The sequence below is a fragment of the Mobula birostris genome, chromosome 1 (assembly GCF_030028105.1).
Source record: "Mobula birostris isolate sMobBir1 chromosome 1, sMobBir1.hap1, whole genome shotgun sequence".
Lineage (NCBI taxonomy): Eukaryota > Metazoa > Chordata > Chondrichthyes > Myliobatiformes > Myliobatidae > Mobula > Mobula birostris.
In genome coordinates, this window is record NC_092370.1 from 25,991,248 (window position 1) to 26,011,017 (window position 19,770).

General features: G+C 37.8%; 1 protein-coding gene across 6 annotated transcripts in view; it reads left to right on the forward strand.

Annotated features, from left to right (window-relative positions):
* LOC140195118 (band 4.1-like protein 3) overlaps positions 1 to 19,770 on the forward strand; it is a 194,225-nt gene that overhangs the window by 123,942 nt on the left and 50,513 nt on the right. For 3 of the 6 annotated variants that reach the window (XM_072252946.1, XM_072252897.1, XM_072252935.1), the window contains exons 12-13: positions 3,125 to 3,345; positions 18,705 to 18,770. In XM_072252946.1, coding sequence (XP_072109047.1) covers positions 3,125 to 3,345; positions 18,705 to 18,770 — 287 coding nt within the window. The remainder of the gene's footprint in view (positions 1 to 3,124; positions 3,346 to 18,704; positions 18,771 to 19,770) is intronic. The other 3 variants (XM_072252907.1, XM_072252917.1, XM_072252926.1) reach the window with 1 other exon arrangement.

Here is a 19,770-nt window from a genome sequence, read left to right on the forward strand (position 1 = left end):
TGATGGTCCTTGAAGATGAATGGAGAATATCTTCAAGATCCCTCTAAACCAGGAGTTCCGAACCTTTTTTATGCCATGGACGAATACCGTCAAGGTTGGGAGCCCCTACTCTGAACCTTTCCTATCCATGTACCGCTCTGAATGTCTAAAATCCTGTTATTACGCCTGCCTCTGGCAGTTTGTTCCATATGTGAACCATTCTCTTGGTGGAAAACATTGCCCCTCAGGCCCCTATTAAATCTTAACCCCACTCACCCTAAACCTGTACCCTCAAACTTTTGGTTGCCCGACCATGAGAAAAGACTCCCTGCATTCTCACTTCCGACATCCCTCATCATTCCTGCCGCTGGCTGTAAGGAGTTTGTACGTTCTCCCAGTGACTGTGTGGATTTCCTCCGGGTGCTCCGGTTTCCTCCCGCAGTCCAAATACATACCGGTTGGTAGGTTAATTGAACTTGTAAATTGTCCCATGATTAGGCTCAGATTAAATCGGGGGATTACTAGATGGCGTGGCTCAGAGACCCTGTTCCTTGCTCTATCTCGATAAATAAAGAAAGAAAGGAATTGTGTACCCCTCTGGAAGATCTTCCCTCAGTCTCCTATACTCCGAGGAATAAAGTTCTGTCCAGCTGAACCTCTCCCCATAACCCACTCCCTTGAGTCCTGGCCACATCCTCTTTACTACACTTGGAGCAGTTTACAGTATCCAATTGTCCTGTCGGCCAGCATGTTTTTGGGAGGTGGGAAGAAACTGGAGTCCAACACAATATAAGCTTCTAAGTTATTTTTTTGTGACAAGAAATGGAAAATTGCATTTATGTAATGTGTGCCATGTGGTGTATTGGTGATGGAGGAAATATGGGTTTAGTTCAGTTTGGGTTTGAATAGAATATTACCAGTTACCTCAGGCAAGCTCCTGAAAGAAAATCAAGTAATTAGTCAGTATCCAAATATAGTCTTGAGGAAGAGCAGGATTACAGAGTAGGCGGTAATCGAACAGCTCATAATCTATTTCATACTTTAAGTTGAACGTTCTTACTGTTTGGTTGAGAGCAGTTTGATATAATGTAAGGAATCTTGCTGCTGAGCATGAGAGATTTACAATATCTAAATGCAACAAAGTCTGCAACATTTAAAAGCTGTGTAGCTGTGAATATTTTCTTCAGCCTTTCTCTGCAAAAACACACAAATAGAATTGTGGCACAGATCACTTTAATTGAGTAGAATGACTTGAGAGACTCCCTGTCCTATTCTAGTTTGTGTAATTCTATCAATAGTAATTAATCATTTGGGTTATAACTTGTAACCTATTAACTTTCCTCAGCTTTGTGTAAATACTTAGTGATGTGACATTTTCATAAAGAGTGACAATACCTTGTCTAAAACTCATATATTGCTGGTGCATTGGTCATTGCCATTTTTACCTCTAAACGTGACTTTCTCAGCACACTCATAGTTCTCCCCCTTCATTCTATATCCAAATTCAAATTCGTTGGGGGTCGGTAATGAAAATCAAACATCCAAAGACATGGAAATGAAATAAACACAAAATGTTGGAAATATTCATGGGGTCAGTTGGGATCTGACCAAATTAACATTTCAAGTCCAAGAACTTTGATCTGCACTGATAATTATAGAGAAGATGGCAGGAGGAATGGAGGGGATAAAAGGAATGTCTGTGGTTGAGTGAGGCCAGGTGAAATGGGTTAAGGGGCAATTGAAGGCTGGTGATCTTCTTTATCCATGTTTTGTATTGCTGAGAACAGGATTATGTTTTATTGATAACACTCACACCCCTGTTATCAACAATATGTAAAGTGGACAAAGAAGCAGTAATAATAGAGAATACAGTAAATTAGGGTGCAATAATCAAGAGAAGAACAACTGAGTCAAGATCACAGCTGGAGGACTGATGTAGATTATCCTGATACAGGCAGAAAGCACAGATTGTCTTCAGGTGACTGATGGGTGCGGCAGGGGGAGCCATGGTCTTGCAGCACGAGAGACCCTGTGTTCAAGCGGTCTCTTTCTCCCTTGATGCTGCCGGGGTCCTGCACTGTGGGCAGGGATTGATCAGTGCAGTTTGTGGATTGGACTCTGGTTTGCATTGTGGTGTGTCCCTGGTTTCTGGTCGCTCTTTTTTTTTTGCTATTTCAGCCAATTTTGAATCAGGGCGGCCTGCAGATAAACAAGATTGGGCTGAACTGAATATGCCTGGACTCCTTTTATTTTGTGTTTTATATTCGGTGTTTATCGCTTGTTATTTTTCGTTGCTGTTTGTGCGATTTGTTTTTTTTTGCGCTGGGTGGGGTTAATGTTTTTCTTTGAATAGTCTCCAAGGTTTTCTTTGTTTCATGGCTGTCTGTGGGGAAGACGAATCTCAGGGTTGTACACTGCATACCTACTTTGATAATAAATGTACTTTGAATCAACCCTTACCTTGGAGTGCTCTCTGTTTGGAGTTTGCATATCCTCCTTGTGACCGTGAGGGTTTCCTCTGGGTGTTCCAGTTTCCTCCCCGATCCCAAAGACTGTGGTAGGTTAAATAGCCACTGTAAGTTGTTTAGTAAGAAGTAGAATCTGGGAAGCATTGATGGAAATGTGGAGGAGATTTTTTTTTAAATGGGGTCAGTGTAGGATTGATGTAGAGTGGGTGGATGATGGTGAGGGTGGTCTTAACAGGCCTCATTCCATGCTGTATCTCTCTGTAACCTAAAATTGGAAATTGAATATAGTGTCAGGAAGGCTGCAATCTGCCCAGAAACCAAAATGAAGTGTTATCTGTCCAGCATTTGCAGATTTTCCCTTGTTTTGTTGTCGTCAAGCTTGCATTGGGCTTGTTTTGGCATACGTGTGTTATGTGAAATTGGCAATTGTAATAAAAATTGTTTACTGTTACTGCTACCATGAACCCAGAGACCATTTAAATAGTTACTGATCATCAAAGTTGAACCAAACATGCCCTTTGCGCATCTCATCTCTGTGTTACAGACAAGGGGGTGGCGGAGTGGGTGTCCGTGAATGATTGCTACTCTCTTGACTAGAGGAACTTAGGTTAATTCTAACAACTACTACTAGCCTGCCAAGGAAAGGCCAATAATGAATTAAGTTTTGTGTTTTAAAGCTTCCGTCACTGAGAATCATGAGATGGTGATTAAAGACTCCATTTCGGCCTCAGAGGTGGCTACTGGTCATTATGGTGCAGCCAAGAGCCTAGTGTCAACGAATTTAATAACCACAGTGACACCTGAGAAGAAGGCAGAAGAGGAGAAGGCAGAGGAAGAGGATAAGAAAGCAAAGACTGACATTACTCCATCACTCACACCAGCCAAGCATGAAATTAAGGTAGAGTTTACTGGAGCATGAAAAATGATAGGTGTACTGATAATTAAGCACAATACAGAATTAACAGTAAGAGTTATAATCCAATATTGAACATTAATTGATTATCATGAAATTAGGACAAACTATCTTGTTCCAATGTAAGAAGAATGTGATTTTTAGAGAGCAACAATTGAATTCATTGTTTTAAATTGATGCATTGATAATGTAAACATATATTTGATAAAATGAATAGCAAATTTTGATTTGGTGCTGTAACGAGATAGATTATTGTGATATTATTGGAACACAGGAAAAGTCTGAAATAATGTTTCCCTATGGGTTCTTAATTCAATTTAGAGTTCATTATTTTTGAATTAATACCTGTAAATAAGATTTTTAAGAATTCTAATATTAAAGCTCAAATTCTTGTTCAGCTACCTGATGTAATCAAATTATGAAGTCTGAAAAAATTTATTATCTTGATCCAACTGTGAGACATGGCAGTTTGATTCTTGCTGTGTGTCAATAAATAAACACATTTTTGTTAACAATTCTGAGGCATTTCTTGTTTAAAATTTGAGACATCGCATGAATATTTTGCTATTTAAATTTCTGCGTTGTTTTAAATCATTGGCAGATTTGTTAAAATTTTATTGGTTCTTTAGGTTTTTTTTTAAATCAGATTGGCAAACGTTCATTTTAAATAATGGGTCTGTAAATGAGCTAAAGAATTAGAAACAGGAATGTGGCCCATTTCTGCTGGCTCTACTATTCATAAAGATCAAAACTGATCTTTTATCCCAATAATACTACCCTGCACTGATTCCCTTAATATATCCAAGATCCATCAATCTCTGACTTGAATATACTCAGAAATCTGAACCTCTATACCCTTCTTGGGTTTCTCGAATAGAGAACAAAGATATGCAGCCTTCTGGGTCAAAGAAATTTCTTCTTGCCTCAGCCTGCATAAAAACCGTTATGTTGAGACTGTGAACCCCTGATTCTAGATAACCTTGTCCCTATATTTACTCTGTTAATTCATGGAAAAATGTTGCATATTGCAATGAGATTGTCATTTATTCCTCTAAACTGAAAAGAATATAGGTCCATTCTGTTCAATTTTTGTTTCCTTGTGGGACAAACGCATCACCTAGGAATTAATCTGGTGAACTTTTACTGCATTCCATCTATCGAAATGTGTATTTCCCTAGGTAGTGAGGCCCTTTACACAATATTTCAGAAGCAGTGTTCAATATAATTAGAGCAAGGCATCTGCACTTTTTGGACTCAAATCCTTTGTAGTAAAAGCCTGCACATGATTTCCCTTTCTAAATATGTACAGTGACTGTTTACTGTCAGTGATACGTATTAACAACACCTCAATTTCCTTTTGGACATGAACACTTTTCAAGCACCCTCCATTTTAAAAACTGTTCAGCCCATTTATTCTTTCCACTGAGATGACTTCACATATTTTCATATATTTAATAGCCATATCCATTCATCTCATCTGTCTATATCCCTTTTGAAGTCCCTCTGTATCTTCTCTCAACCCATACAGCCAGTCAGTTTTAATCATCAGTAAACTTGGATGTATTACATTTGGTCCCCTTATCCTAATGCATAAATTGTGAAAAACAAGAATCCTAGCAGTGGTTGCTATGGAGAATAATAATTTACAGCTTTTTAGCTTGAAACTGGTGCACTGGCCTATTCTCTTCTTTTTTTGTTTGTCAATTGGTCAGCAAGCTATGCTAGGTTATTGTCATCAATCCCATATATTCTAATTTTGTCATAATATTGTTACATGGGTCTTTATTGAAGGCCTGTGGAAGTGCAAGTATACCAAGCAATAAGCAAACTGCTGGAGGAACCTGCCCAGACTGCAAATGGAAAGGGTCATCGACATTTTGGGTTGAGATGCTTCATCTGGACTATTGATGTCTGCTTGAAATACTAACAGTCCAGTTCCCTTCACTGATCCAGTCTGAGACTCTGAGATCATCAGCAGTTTGCTTTTTCTTCGGATTCTAGCATCTTCAATCCCTTGTGTCTTCAGTTCTCTTTATATTAGTTATAATCACAAAAAGACCTACAGATTTGTGAGACATGATTTCCTTTTCACAAACCCATAAGGACTTAGCGCAAGCCTGAATTTAAATTACTCCTTCCACTTAATACTACACAGTAGCATCACCCGCATCATTCACATTAGGAAGTTTGTAGCTCCAAGTATTTTCTCCTTCCTTTAGTAGTGGGATTACAGTCTAGAATTGAATGCAATTTAGAAGATGGCAACCTTGTAGATGTTTTTGTTTCTCTTGTGATTACTGTTTTTCTGCTTTTTTTTCAACTTTTTGGTCCTCCTTTGAGATCTAAAGTTTTCCCAAACTTCAGACTTCTCTTTTTGACAACATTATGAGACCTTTCCTTTGTTTCAATACTATCTTTAACTTCTCTTGTTAGCCGCAGCCAGACTATTTTTTTGTGTCCGGGGGGGGGATATATTTACTGTGAACTATGCATCTTTTAAATGTTAGCCATTGCTACTTATACAATGAGTTTATTGCAGCATTAGTATTTATAATCTCACAGTTAATTAACAAGTATAATCTTTCCAGGTCCTAGGTGAACAATTAATATGCCATTTCTCACTGCTAAAGAATAGTTTCTTCGATGATAAGATCCCAGGAATGGCACAGGGAACCACTTAAGACATAATTTATTTCGTGTTTTTTTTCCTCTGGGGAACGGTACAAGAATGACAATAGCTTCTATTTCCATTTGCTAGAATGTGCTCCAGTTTAAGATCCTGATATACTTATTTATAGCAAAAAAGAATAGTCTCAATCCAATTTCCAGTCAGAACAGGCTGGCATCTCTAACTGCCAATAGACTGGCACAAAGTCACATCCGCTTTAGGCTGTAGGATGATTATTGCAAGGAAAGTAAATGAAATGTGACGCAATATTAGTAAAGATGTTATTCAGACATCATGTTAAATCTTTACTATATCTCGCCTATAAGCTGTTGGGTTCTCAAGGTGGAGCAATCAATATTGGTTGGGGTCTAATTTAGTGACAATTATGATCGTGTGCCATTTTATGGCCTTAAGTAGACATCTAGGAGTCTGAAACAGTTGGCAGCCAGAGAATATTTGAACTCTTGGCATTGAAGTATTTCAAAGGTAGTTGAAGGTAGAGTGAAATTAATAACTAAATGTTACATTTTCCTTCTACCTTAACCTTGATTGTTTCTTAAAGCCAAGTTGTGCAATGGTTTTTCTATATGTTGAGGCTGTCTTCTAATCCTAACTGCAGCCCAAATTACTTGCAGGCCACTTTATCAGGGTCTACATTTATCAGTCCTCAAGAGTCTGTCCTCTTCTTAAATAATCTTGATTTTATTAACAGGTGCTTCATTCTGGAGAAATCTGCTCAATAAATGCAGTCATAATGAAGACAGCAACTTTTGTTCTGCGGTATTTCAGCAATATTCTGGCCGCTGCAATGATTTAATAGTGATTAGAATACTGCAACAATTAATTATTTATTAACAGAATCAATTATTCTGTTGAAGTAAATATCATTTAGCTGTAAATTTGAGTTTGGAATCATGTTACAGATCCTGAGAAATATTTCTTTATTTGCATTTGAACATAAATAGCCCTTGGGCAGAACAAATAGAGACATATTTGGTTTGGAGTTTGGCATGTCCATAAAGGAACATGCCAAATTTTCAGTCCACTTTACATAATCCACAAATGGGTAGTAGGCTGCTTCCTACCTGTAACTGATTTTTGGCAAATAGAACAAAATCTTCAGTTGGAGTAGAGAATGGTCTCCAACCAGCATGTAAACTCTTCAGTGTTTTTCTGTGAATAGATTGATAATTAGGAAAAAGAGAAATCACTCTAATCTTGATTATAAATAATATTAAACATTCAGATTCTTAATTTACATTATCCTTTAATTTGTACCTTCTTGGACCTGTCCAATTTCTTTTGTATTGTCATGTTTACTTATGAAATAGAACAATCCATTCTCTCCCCCCACCCTCCCCACCACCACCTATTTTCCGGCAACCCAGGGGTTCCCAACCTTTTTTATGCCATGGACCTGCTGTAACCTACTAACATCTTCCCCACCCAACCTTCCTGTGGGATATTGGAGGACCCCCCCCCCCCAAGTCTTCTTCCCTGGGCATATCTATGAGGTTACAGGAGGAATGTCCAAACCCCACACAGACTGTATTCGAATTGAACCTGTTTCACTGGCGCTGCGAGACAATTGTACCATCTGTGGCACACTGTACAGTCCAGATCAGGAAAAGATAAATGGTCTAATCTTGAAGGCATCTCCATTCAAGAATAGTTGCAGGTCATTGGCTGATCCAGCAAGAAGCATAATTTAGGAATTCATGACTTCACTGACCCTGGCAAATAGTCAAGTCGTGTTTATTGTCATTTAACTATATACATGTCAAACAAGATGATGTTTCTGTAAAGCACAGTAGTATGCACAACACAGATATAACAGTCAATAACTTAGGAAAGTAAGAATAAAATCTACAAATGAATTACGCATAAATAAACAAAGTAAAGTGCATAAATTAAATATTGTAAGGTATGGAACAGATTAACCAGTGGCCCTTCGAGTGCAATGTGGCAGGAAGTTCAGAAGCCTAGTGGATTGAGGGAAGAAACTGTTTCCCATCCTGATCATTCTTGTCCTTGTGCATCGGAGTCTCCTGCCTGATGGTAGAAAGTCAGAGGTTGCTTGACGAGTGGCTGGACAAAATGATCAACTAACACTTTATTACCCCAGTTTGAACCCTTGTTTGAGCTGTGCTTTCTGGATTTAATTTGTGCAAGTCAGGATCCCATTGAAGAGCAAGCTTTATGAAACAATTATAAAACTTGAAATGCGCTCGATGTTATTAGATTGGTAGCAGAGAATATGTAGATTGAGGGCAGAGCATCTGACCTCAATATCAACTTGCATAAAACCACATTGCTAGATAGAGAGTAGAACAAGCCATCCTCTGATGCATTCTTCCAGAATTCATTCTTCTAAGTATGCATGTAATTGAACTCCAAAATGAATTCAGATTCTGTGTCCCACTTAAAAATATCTGTTAAAGACTTAACCTCGATCTCCAGCTCGAATAATTCATAATTCTTGCTGCAGCAAAGCTGACAATTTAACTGGTTTTCCTGATCTTTTGGTAACAAAAATGTCAGCATTTTCTTACCTTTTGCACTAAATCTAAATTTTTATCTCAAGCTTTGTTTCGCAATTTTTCATTTCTTATTATGGTTTCTGAAAGTGGATTAGATTTATTTTGTAATTGTATCCTTTACGCAATAGAATGTTCAGATTAGAGTTCATTTTAGCAAAACATTATTTCAATGAGAGGAGAAAATATACTTGAGGCCTATTATCTAAGTGTCCCATGCTATGTAACATACGTTGCTTAAGAGACAGGGCAAGCATCTTGCTCACAGCTTCCTGTCAGTGCTGCTCTGCATGTGGTTGCTGGGAGAGGTCCAGCAGAAGCATGGAGTAAATCCGGCTGCAAGTTCTCTTCAGGCCAGTGCTGGTCATCTTTGCTTGGTCTGATCCACAGTGACATGCCAAGACTGGATCTGGACCACAGCACAAGGATTGACTGCCAAAAATTGTCCTCCTTTCCTACTGGCTTTTAGCAAGATTGTATTCCTTTTGAAGCAGTCCTGTATATAAATAGGAAGTCTGATATCTGTATAATTGTTGTCATATCTGAATTAAATATGCCAAACATTTTAAATAATTAAGGATGGTTTCGAGTTGTATGTGATACCAGAACCAAATGACTTCAGAATTCATCTTTATAGTTCAGTATTATGTGTTGTCTTGTTCCTTAGATTAAGTGAACTTCCAGTAGCTGCCTTGATTTGATTGATTGATCTTTATGCAGAAGGTTGAACTTCCTTTGACTTTGAAGCTGTTTCTGATGATGAGGCAGCATTGAATAGGCAACAGGAATTAATTCCCAAATTGGTGGTACAAAGTAAATTCCTGAGTTTTGATCCAGTGACGCTGAATATTTTTCAAAAAATTGTTCTCTGCAGATCAAGATGGCATAGGACCTAGAGAATATACAAGTATAGTTTTCACAAGATATTGCTGATGCTGGGGATGATAACTACGTAATTTAGCATGGGGATTGCTAATTAGATTGTTTGCTGTCATAACAGAACTTAAGTCCAGTTTTAGCTAGGCCAGTTTGATGGGTGGCAAGAGTTTAAAAATCATCCACTTTTGTCGGCCTGAAGCAGAAAGTTGTTTCATTCCTGGACCTGATTTAAATTCCATTAACTGACTTTGCATAAATTTCTTGCTGGAAGCAGTGAAAGTTCTTACAGTTCTGAAGCCATTTGCCAACACCTGGTCTATGACAGGATTAGTCACCCTTTTTGTTTCCCAACTCCCATTGACTTTTAGTGATACTAATCGAGTAAGTATCTGCAATTGTGTTAACTTATCACTGTCTTTGGTAGACAGGATTAAAACCTACCCATGTTAAGTGTAATAATGCTTTATTAAAATAGTGGACAATGTAATTTCATAGGAAAACTTAACTTACATTTGGTGATTAGTTCAGTTGAACTGTACCATAATAATCGACTTAATTTTTAAATAACATTTTAGAGTTCCCATAGTTTAAAATTCTAAATCATAAATCATCCAATTTTGACGTGATTACAAAGCTTTATGTTGTTCACATTTTCAAGCCAATGAATCTTATTATAAATTAAATTTTAAATAAGAGATGTATTTTAACTTCACCATTCTGTCTTAAATAAATTTCTTACTGCTGACATTGCAATTCCTTACAGGTGTCTGTAAATGATTATGGATTTTTACCAGTGCTTGGGTACAAAATGGATTACACATTCAAGCAGCATTGGAATAAGACCATAAGACACAGGAGCAGAATTAGGTCATTCAGACAATCATGGCTCTGCCATTCTATCATGGCTGATATATTGTCCCTCTCAACCCCATTCTCCTGCCTTCCCTCTGTATCCTTTGGCACCCTGACTAATCAAGAAGCTATCAACCTCTGCTTTAAATATATCCAATGACTTGGCCCACATGGCTGCCTGTGGCAATGAATTCCACTGATTTATTTCTTTCTGGCTAAAGAAATTCCTCCTCATCTCTGTTCTAAATGGACATCCCTCTATTCTGAGGCTGTGCCCTCTGGTCCTTTTTGCCCATTGTTGGAAACATCCTCTCCACATCTGCTCTAACTAGACCTTTCAATATTTGATAGGTTTCAATGAGAACCCCCTCGTTCTTCTAAACACTAGTGAGTACAGGCCAAGAGCCATTAAACACTCCTCATACATTAATCCTTTCATTCCTGGAATCATTCTTGTGAACCTCCTCTGGACTCTCTCCAATGCCAGCTCACCTTTTCTTAGATGAAGGGTCCAAAACTGTTCACTATGCTGCAAGTATGGTTAAGGCCTCAGCATAGCATCCTTGCTATTATATTCTAGTCCTCTCGAAATGAATTCTAACATTGCTTTTGCCTTCCCTACCTCTGACTTAACCTGCAAATTAATGTTTAGGGCACCCTGTACGAAAGCTCCCAATTCTCTTTGCACCTCTGATTTTTGAATTTTCTCTCCGCTTTGAAAATAGTCTACACCTTTACTCCTTTACTCAAATTTCATGACCATACACTTCCCTGCACTATATTCTATCTGCCACTTTGCCCATTCTCCAAATCTGTGCAAGTTCTTTTGCAGACTCCCTGCTTCCTTAACACTACCTGCCCCTCCACCTATCATACGCAAACTTGGCCACAAAGTCATCAATTCTATCATTGAAATCATTGACATATAATGTGAAAAGAAATGGACCTAACCTCCTGTCCCTGTGGAACACCGCTAGTTACTCGTAGCCAAACAGAAAAGGCCCTCTTTATTCCCGCTCTTTGCTTCCTGTCAGTCAGCCAATCTTCTATCCATGCTAGTAACTTTCATGTAATACAGTGGGCTCTTAACTTGTTAAACAGCTTCATATACGGCAACTTGTCAAAGGCCTTCTGAAAATCCAAGTATACAACATCTACTGACTCTCCTCCATCTCTCCTGCTTATTATTTCCTCAAAGAATCCCAACAATTTCTTTAGGCAAGGTTTCCCCTTAAATCTCGCCAACCAGAAAAGGGACCCCTTTATTCCCACTCTTTGCATCCTGCCAGTCAGCCAATCTTATATCCATTTTCCAGAATGGGTGCAGCACGGACGTAGTCACTATTGACGGCATAAAATCAAAGAACAAGAAAAACAAAAGGACACCAATTAAAAAATTAAATTGGAAATTAAAATGGCATTAAGTAGTCAAAGAGCTGGCAACAAAGAAAACGATTAATTAGGAACTAGAAGTAAATAACGAAGAAAGAAATATACCAACAAAAATTAACACCCAGTTATCTGTAAAAAAAAACAAAGGCATCAAATGGGAAAACTATAATGGGTCCAGTTGAGACAATTAAGGTATTTGTGGGGTTTTCAGATAAGAGAAAAAAAGTCATGGAACTTCAAAAATTGTATTTTTATAAATTGTTATGGAAAATAATGCAATTTGGCTTTTTGAAATTTTGAGTTACTTAATATTTCTAGCTAAAAGAAGATTTGACATTTTGGAAGATTAAATGTTATGGGATGCAATAACTAATATTTTTTTCTTTTTTGTCTTAATTTTCCTGCTCTTTTATGTTGCTCCTGCTTCTTTGTATTTCCTGTGTTTCTCCGGTAGAATACATTTGTTGGCACAAACTCATTTTCCTCTTCCTCTAACCCCTTGCCTGTGCACTGTGACTCCCCTATATCATCGAGCATTCATAGGAGATGTAAAGCGAATGTTTCAAAATCTGCTGATGACGTCAAGGTTGAAGATCCCTGCAGCACACCCCATTCACAGTTTGACTATGATCCTTCAAAGTCAATTGATAAGAAAGCAGTGGATTTAAAAGGAGACCAAGACCCGGGGTCTAGATCTAGAAAAGGAGGAACCCTGTTTTCATTCTCCTTGCATCTCCCAGCGACATTTTCTTTGTTAGATGATGATGGCTATCTTTCCTTCCCCAGCTTTTCCGATGCCAGTTTCTTACCCGAAAGCTTCCAACGTTACCTCCCCATCCAGTCGCCATCGCTCGTTCCCTGCTTCCTTTTCATTTTCTTCTTCCTGCTTTCAACCTCTTTCTCTGTACCGTACGCTCTCACTCTCTCATTCCCTCTTGCTATGTGTCTCTGCTATCTGGAGCCCAGGGCAGCCTCCTTGAGTGCCTCAGTTGACAATGACCTGAGTGACAGTTCAGAGGAAGAGGTGCGTGTACCTCAGCCTGAACACAATCCCTTTGTGTTCAGTGCCTGAGCGTTCTGCACAGTGTAAAACGCTGCAAAAGTAACATTATTTTCAGAACCTCATTGCTGCCTTTTCTTATTTTAAGAGCTGTGTTTCAAAGAGACATAACTTATTTGTCGCATCAGATTAGACAAAAAGTTTTTGTTTTCTTGCAGAAAAGTTCTGAAAAGCCGGCCTATTTTTTAATAGTGGAAAAATATGAAGTAATTGGCCTGTGTACATACTTTGTATTCTTATAGATGTAAATTCCTAAATTGAATAAGGTCATTCAAAAGAGCCATGCTGACATTTCCCTAGGAGTTGGAGCCAGTTGATAGTCAATTAGTTTAAATTCTCTGGTGTGAGACAGTCATAACCTCATTAGTATTACAGTAGGCCATTTGTTTCTCAATGAATATTGTGTTCATTTGCTTCAGTCAATGTCTGAACATGATTAGAAATACCAGACATGAACGGCCTGATTATTCACCTTTTTTAAAAAAGATGTAAAAGACCAAAATGCCTCATTTTACATATGATTTATTAAATACTTCTGTTAACATTGCGGTCATATTTAAGTTCATGAACTGTCTTAATGAAAGTTGCTTTCCATGTGAGATAGCACATGAAGTTACTTTAGCCTTTTGTCCAGGAACTGACAGCATGAATTACTCCAAGTATGGCCTTATTCAGTTTCCTGCCTTCACACTTAAGTCCAAAAGGGCAATAAAAATATATATCTATACTTACTGCTTTACAAGTGGGCAAATAAAGTTTTAGATAGATGGTGTTGCAGAATATTACAGGCACTAAAACTGATTCAGGACATAGATGAGTTTGACATTACTTCACTATAGGTTCAGAATAAAAACTTAGTGTCTAATCTCAAACCATCCAGACTGCTGACAGTGAAGTGTATATACATTAATGTGCATGCCCTGTGTATTCTTGGATATTACGTAGGAAAATTAAACTAGTGTCATTGTTTGGTCCAGGTTGCATGTACGGACTGTTCAATGAATGAGGGTCTGTTTGCATCATAATCTGTTAATCTGCACATTTAGAAAAATGTCAGAAGTACAAATAATTTCAAGTCCTTAAATCTTAGATTATGTTGAATGCTTAATATCTCTTACTTTTCATATCTAATTCATTCAGAGTTTTGTATAACAGGACTTTTAAGCTATTTATTGTAGAACACTGAAGAAAGTTTGGTTATTTAATTCGGGAAATGTTTTCTACTTAAGCCCAGATTCTCCTGTAAACTGAAAACCTTCAGTGTGATGCTGGTGAGGTCTTTCAAAGAGGTTTACATTTTTATAACAGCCTATAAAGTGAAAAGGATGCGATTAACTAGATCTTCAACATTATATTGACCCTTGAAATGAAATTCTAGTGCCTTGCTATGTTATTAGCCTTGCCGTCCCACTTTTGCAAGTTTTACACACCAGTGTTTCTTCAGTAAGAATTGTTGATAGTTGATGTACTTTGAAAAAGAAAATGCCATTCTCCTCTGTTCCAATGCAAGGGGCCTTTCTGGTTTAAAGAAATTACAAAGGAAAATAATATTTTGTTACTACTTGATTTTGAGAAAGTTAACTTCAATAGTTCTATATGATCTTGTTGTGTAGCTTTGCAACATTGACATGACCTGGAAAAATAAAATGTGTTGAACTTTTTATAATACATTTTGCATCCTTTTAGTTACTGGAATTCAAGAACAGATTTAAGTTAGCAAATGAAAAAATAATTCTGAATGTATCAGTTTTACTTTGGTCCTAGTAGGCATGTAGCTAATTGTTCTTAACAGTAAGATTGTCTGAAACTGGTATGGTTTCATTCAAGCTTGAACTGCTAGGCAGTTTGACCAGATAAGAGTCATTCTTCTCGTATAAATGCTGCAAGCAGACCTGTGTTTGATTTCTATGTATCTTTTTCAAGAATGTAATTCTACAGATTCAACAGGGCCTGAAAGTCGGGCTACTCTGGCAGTAATCTGGCAGTGTCGAGTAAGCTTTGCTTCTGATGTAAATGAGCTGCACATGATTAACAGGAATAGTTAGTTACAAAATTGTAATATACTTGATTTAAATCATGCAAATCAATTATGTATCTCAAAAAAGCCACGGTTGCATTTAGAAGAAATTGTGCATTGTTCTGATTTGAAATGAGGACAGTGATCCAGTTTTGAAGAGTTATATCCCAAGGCATCTGAAGTGCATACAGTATCCATTATAATCACTGATAGTCAACTTCAAGAGCCACTTAGCCGTTCACGAGCAGATACAAGGGTTAAATCATCTGATTACAAGGACACCTCTTGGATAGTATTCATCACTGAATGGAACATTACTGGGTTCACTTATTTCAACTGCCTTTCAAATTGTCCTCAGAGAGACTGCTGGAAGATTATCAATGAAAATTTAGTCTTCGCAAAGCTGCCTTTAGGGCTATAATGTACCGAGTGATTCCACAGCTTTACTGAGAGCCAGTACTGGCCTGTGCTTTTATCTATCCAACTCCTAACAATCGTCAAAGCAGCCACATTGAAATTTTGTGGGGTGTTCGCTCGTGAATTGCTTCTGGATGCCCGATTTCAGCCCATTACAGTACTCTATACTCTACAGTATCTTTCCTCTATTGCGCACCTTCTTACTTTTTATTTTGTAATCGCAGGATTTGAGTGTGTGAAACCGCATCTATGTTTGATGCATTTGAGTATACAATATGTAAACGGTTGCTTTTATGATCACTTGTTGACATTTTGTCATTAGTTTGAGATACACCATTGATTATTTAGCCCTGCGTGCTTAGCCCAGACATTGTTTGACAAGTTACTTCTATTAACCATCTTCTGCTTCGCTTTGGAAAGGATTTCTCACTGCTTGTTATTGTCCCCATCAATTGGAATAGCTTAAAATGTGTTTCAAAAGAGTATTTCCAAATTTGTTAGTAAAATCAAATTGCTTCAATTTGCCCTCTTCATTTAAAGCATTTTTAAATTAATTAAAGTGCAAATGAAATACTATTGTGACGAGGGCTTTAAACACTGAGTTTCTTTTCTTAAAAGAAGTTCAATCTTGTAACTTGCTATTGCTCTTCCCATTTTGCCTCAAATCTGCCTCTAATCCAGTTCCATTTATTTTGTTCGTTTCATGCTTCTAATGAGCCTTTTGTTTTGTTATGAAGCAAAGGCACAATGAGTAGTACATCTTGCTTGAATGTTCTGACAAGGCTGATGTATTTTTATTCCTGCTTTCCTCCCGGACATCTTGGGATGTTGCTGACAAATAGACTGACAGTGAGCAGACTGACACTACCGGTCCTGCTGATGGGGAAACCACCGCAGAGGTTTGTACTTCCCAGGAAAATGGTCCTCGTGACCTCACTTGTTTGTCTGAGAGTTTCAACAGTGCAGCTGCTAATTTGACATTAACGTCGCCACAATATGGTTTATGGATTGGACTGAAGAAGTGCCAAATACAAAATAACAAAGCGCTTATTCTAAACTAAAATGAGAATTGGCTGGCAAGGACAGTAGGCCAGAATGATTCAAAAAGTCATTGAGGAAATATGGTGCATGAAAATTAGATCTGTGGCATTTCCAGGAAACCCCAGTCCACGATCGATTCAAGAGCATCTGTGTTTGCTCTTTCTACTTCATTCATACAGTGCGCTTTCTAAAGACTAGCTGAAATGTGCTTTATTCTGGAAAGTGCAGGCAGTCCACAGAATTTAAAAGCTGATTAAATTTTCCCAAGATGAGGTCATGGTCAATGCAGGTTACGAGTCTTGGAATTTTCTTGTGGAATTGACCTTGTGCAACTTGTCCTTTGGTGTCCTTCCATGTTTGCATGCAAAGACCCGATTAGCCAGCTGACATCAAAACTCATTTTGTGATATATCATGGACATGAGTGCCTTTGTGGAGATAATGGGATCTGTACCACCAAGCTTCTACTTGCTCTTTGTCCAAATAATGGTATTAGAAGCTATGGAAAATCATTGCTCTGTCCTCTTGGTATGTAACAAAATAGTGCTTCCATTCTGCTGATTTTCCACAATCATCTCATCTTTTATTTCCCTTTTTGGAATTTATTTGTTTCATTGCTGTACTGTGTTCGCCAGTGGTCCAACCCTCAGGTAACCTGAGAATTGATAAATCTCATTTGGATTTCACATTATTGAAACTGGCAGGTGAGTGTCTGCCGGAGACATGAAGTTTCGATAGCCATGATTTTATTTTTCTCCTCAAGTGGTTCGCTTAAACTTAACTCACCTTTCACATAATCACTTAATGTCAATAGTACATTATCTGGTGTTGACTGGAAGGACATGATCACTATATGTTTTCTTATGTACCACTTTGTGGTTGCCAGTGGTCCCAGATATTCCACCAATTATTCAGTACACGTATTGAATGTAGTGTTTATTAAAAGTGAAAGAAACAAGTTTCTATTGTTATTCAGCTCAGTGATGATGGCATTGAAGAGCATGTTTAAAAATGCTTTGAAGCTATTAAGATTCAGAACCAGGTTTAATATCACCGGTATATGTTGTGAAACTTGTTAACTTTGCAGTGGCAGTTCAATGCAATACAGGATAATATAAAAAAACTGTGAATCCTGTGTGTGTGTGTGTGTGTGTGTGTGTGTGTGTGTCTGTGTGTGTGTGTGTGTCTCTGTGTGTGTGCGTGTGTGTGTCTCTGTGTGTGTGCGTGTGTGTCTGTGTGTGTGTGTGTGTGCGTCTGTGTGTGTGCGTCTGTGTGTGTGTGTCTGTGTGTGTGTGTCTGTGTGTGTGTGTGTGTGTGTGTGCCGTGTCTGTGTGTGTGTGTCTGTGTGTGTGTGTCTGTGTGTGTGTGTGTGTGTGTCTGTGTGTGTGTGTGTGTGTACACACGCACATACATTAAATAGTTAAATAAGTAGTTCAAAAACAACTAAAAGATGTAGTGAGGTAGTGTTCACGGGTTCCATGTCCATTCAGAAATCGGATGGTAAAGGGAATGAAGCTGTTCCTGAATCGTTGAGTGTGTGCCTTCAGGCTCCTGTTCTTCCTTCCTGATAGCAGCAATGAGAACACAGCATGTCGTAAGTGATTGGGGGTCCTCAATAATGGACACCACCTTTTTGAGGCTCCGCTCCTTGAAGATGTCTTGGATACTATGGAGGCTAGTGCCCATGAAAATTGGAGTTTTTGTCTAGTCACAACAGCTACAGGGGTTTTTCTCCAGATGAACAACGTACAAGTCTCCCTACGCTCATACTTCAGTCCTGATCTATATTAATGCACACTTAAATGAGAGTAGTGTGAATAATATTAGAAGGAATTTGGATAGTAACTGATTATTAAGTTAATATATTATAGTTTTGAGGAGGAATTATTGACTTTGCTGATGATGAATAATAGTCCTAATTTGTTTTCAAGATGCTTAGTCCTCTTAGCTTTTCTCCCCCCCATAGGTTATGTTCGAGCTTTAAAATATGGTAGACAATTAATTCATTTCAAACAGTCAGTGTCTTCACTGATTTCCTAACCTTGACATTTCATAGGTTGTGTAATTTCAAGACCTTTTTAATATAATGCATGGTTGGTTGAGCTGATATCATGAATTTGTAATTTGTCAAGACTCAGCAATTAGATGTTGTTAAAGCTTTTACTTTATATCCTCCTTCATGCTATCAGTCCGATCAAGAGGATGAAATGGAATCTAAGACCCAGGTACAAGGAAGATCATTTTTATGTCAATGGTCAGATTTTAGTGTAGACTGTGGTGCAAATTGTTCTGTTTTAGTCCACTTCCATTTCTGTTATAAATTTATGTTTTCCTGTGATAAATTTATAATTCTTTGCTTAAGAATTATAACTTATTGTGGTTACATAGCACTTCTTTTTCCTTTGGTAGCTTTTTGTTCCAAATACCTACCTTGGTGCTTCATCCACAACAATTTCCACTTTATTTGTGCTCTCTTTTACAGAGTAGCCTTGTAGAACGAATCAAAGGTGAAAATGTATATGTCAAACATAGTAATCTTATGTTAGAGGTTTGTATCTATTTAAGCTGCACATCACTATTTGTTTGTGCACTCTGGTGGTTCTGTGTAGCTAGTGATCAGACAATCACTGTCATTTAACAAAGAGTGCTGTGAGTTTAATGCATGTAGTGCATTCATCCTGACTAGCCACAATAACACTGCACACAAAAGAATCTGTGTGTTCCTTCATATTGCGCATAATTAAAATGCAAGTAAAAATCATCTGTGTTAATTGTGTTGTGTAATATGGAGCCATCTGTAATGGAAATGTGTTACCTTTAACATAAATTTCAACCGTTACCTGTTTTGTCGTTTTCTAGCAATTAAAGCATTTTGACACAATATTAAGCTTTCTAAAAGCACTGGAGTAAACAAATAAAAAGCTGATTAGTTCTCCCTTTCAGTGTATCAGCTTTGTAAATTATGTAACTTGGACAACTTTAATGGGACGTAGATCCCATTTATCTAAAAAAAAAGAATGAAAATGCAATTTCCTGGCTTAATTTTGAATCTTAAATGTTAGGATCAGAAAATAAATCCTGCATTGAAACTGTTGACATTCACAAACACACTTCATGCAATTGTGTCGCTGCTGTTTAATATCTTCTAATTTACAGAAACATAATTAAATAGTGCTTTCGACCCATATTCAGCATTTTGAATCAAAGATGGCTTATAATATTTTAGGCCGGGCCTGTCATAATTTTGTTTCAAGTTCTGCTGTGCCAGTACCTCCGAAAACAACTTAATCAAACAAGAACAACACACACACACAAAATGCTGGAGGAACTCAGCAGGCCAGGCAGCATCTATGGAAACGAGTAAACAGTTGCCAATTAGGACCAGGACCCTTCATCCATCAGCTGTTTACTCTTTTCCATAGATCCCTCCAGCATTTTGTGTGTGTTACTTTGGATTTCCAGCATCTGCAGATTCTCCTGGGTTTGTTAATCAAACAGGATTTTTTTGGAGCGGGGGGTGAAGGGTGGAAGTGACTGGGTGAATGGTG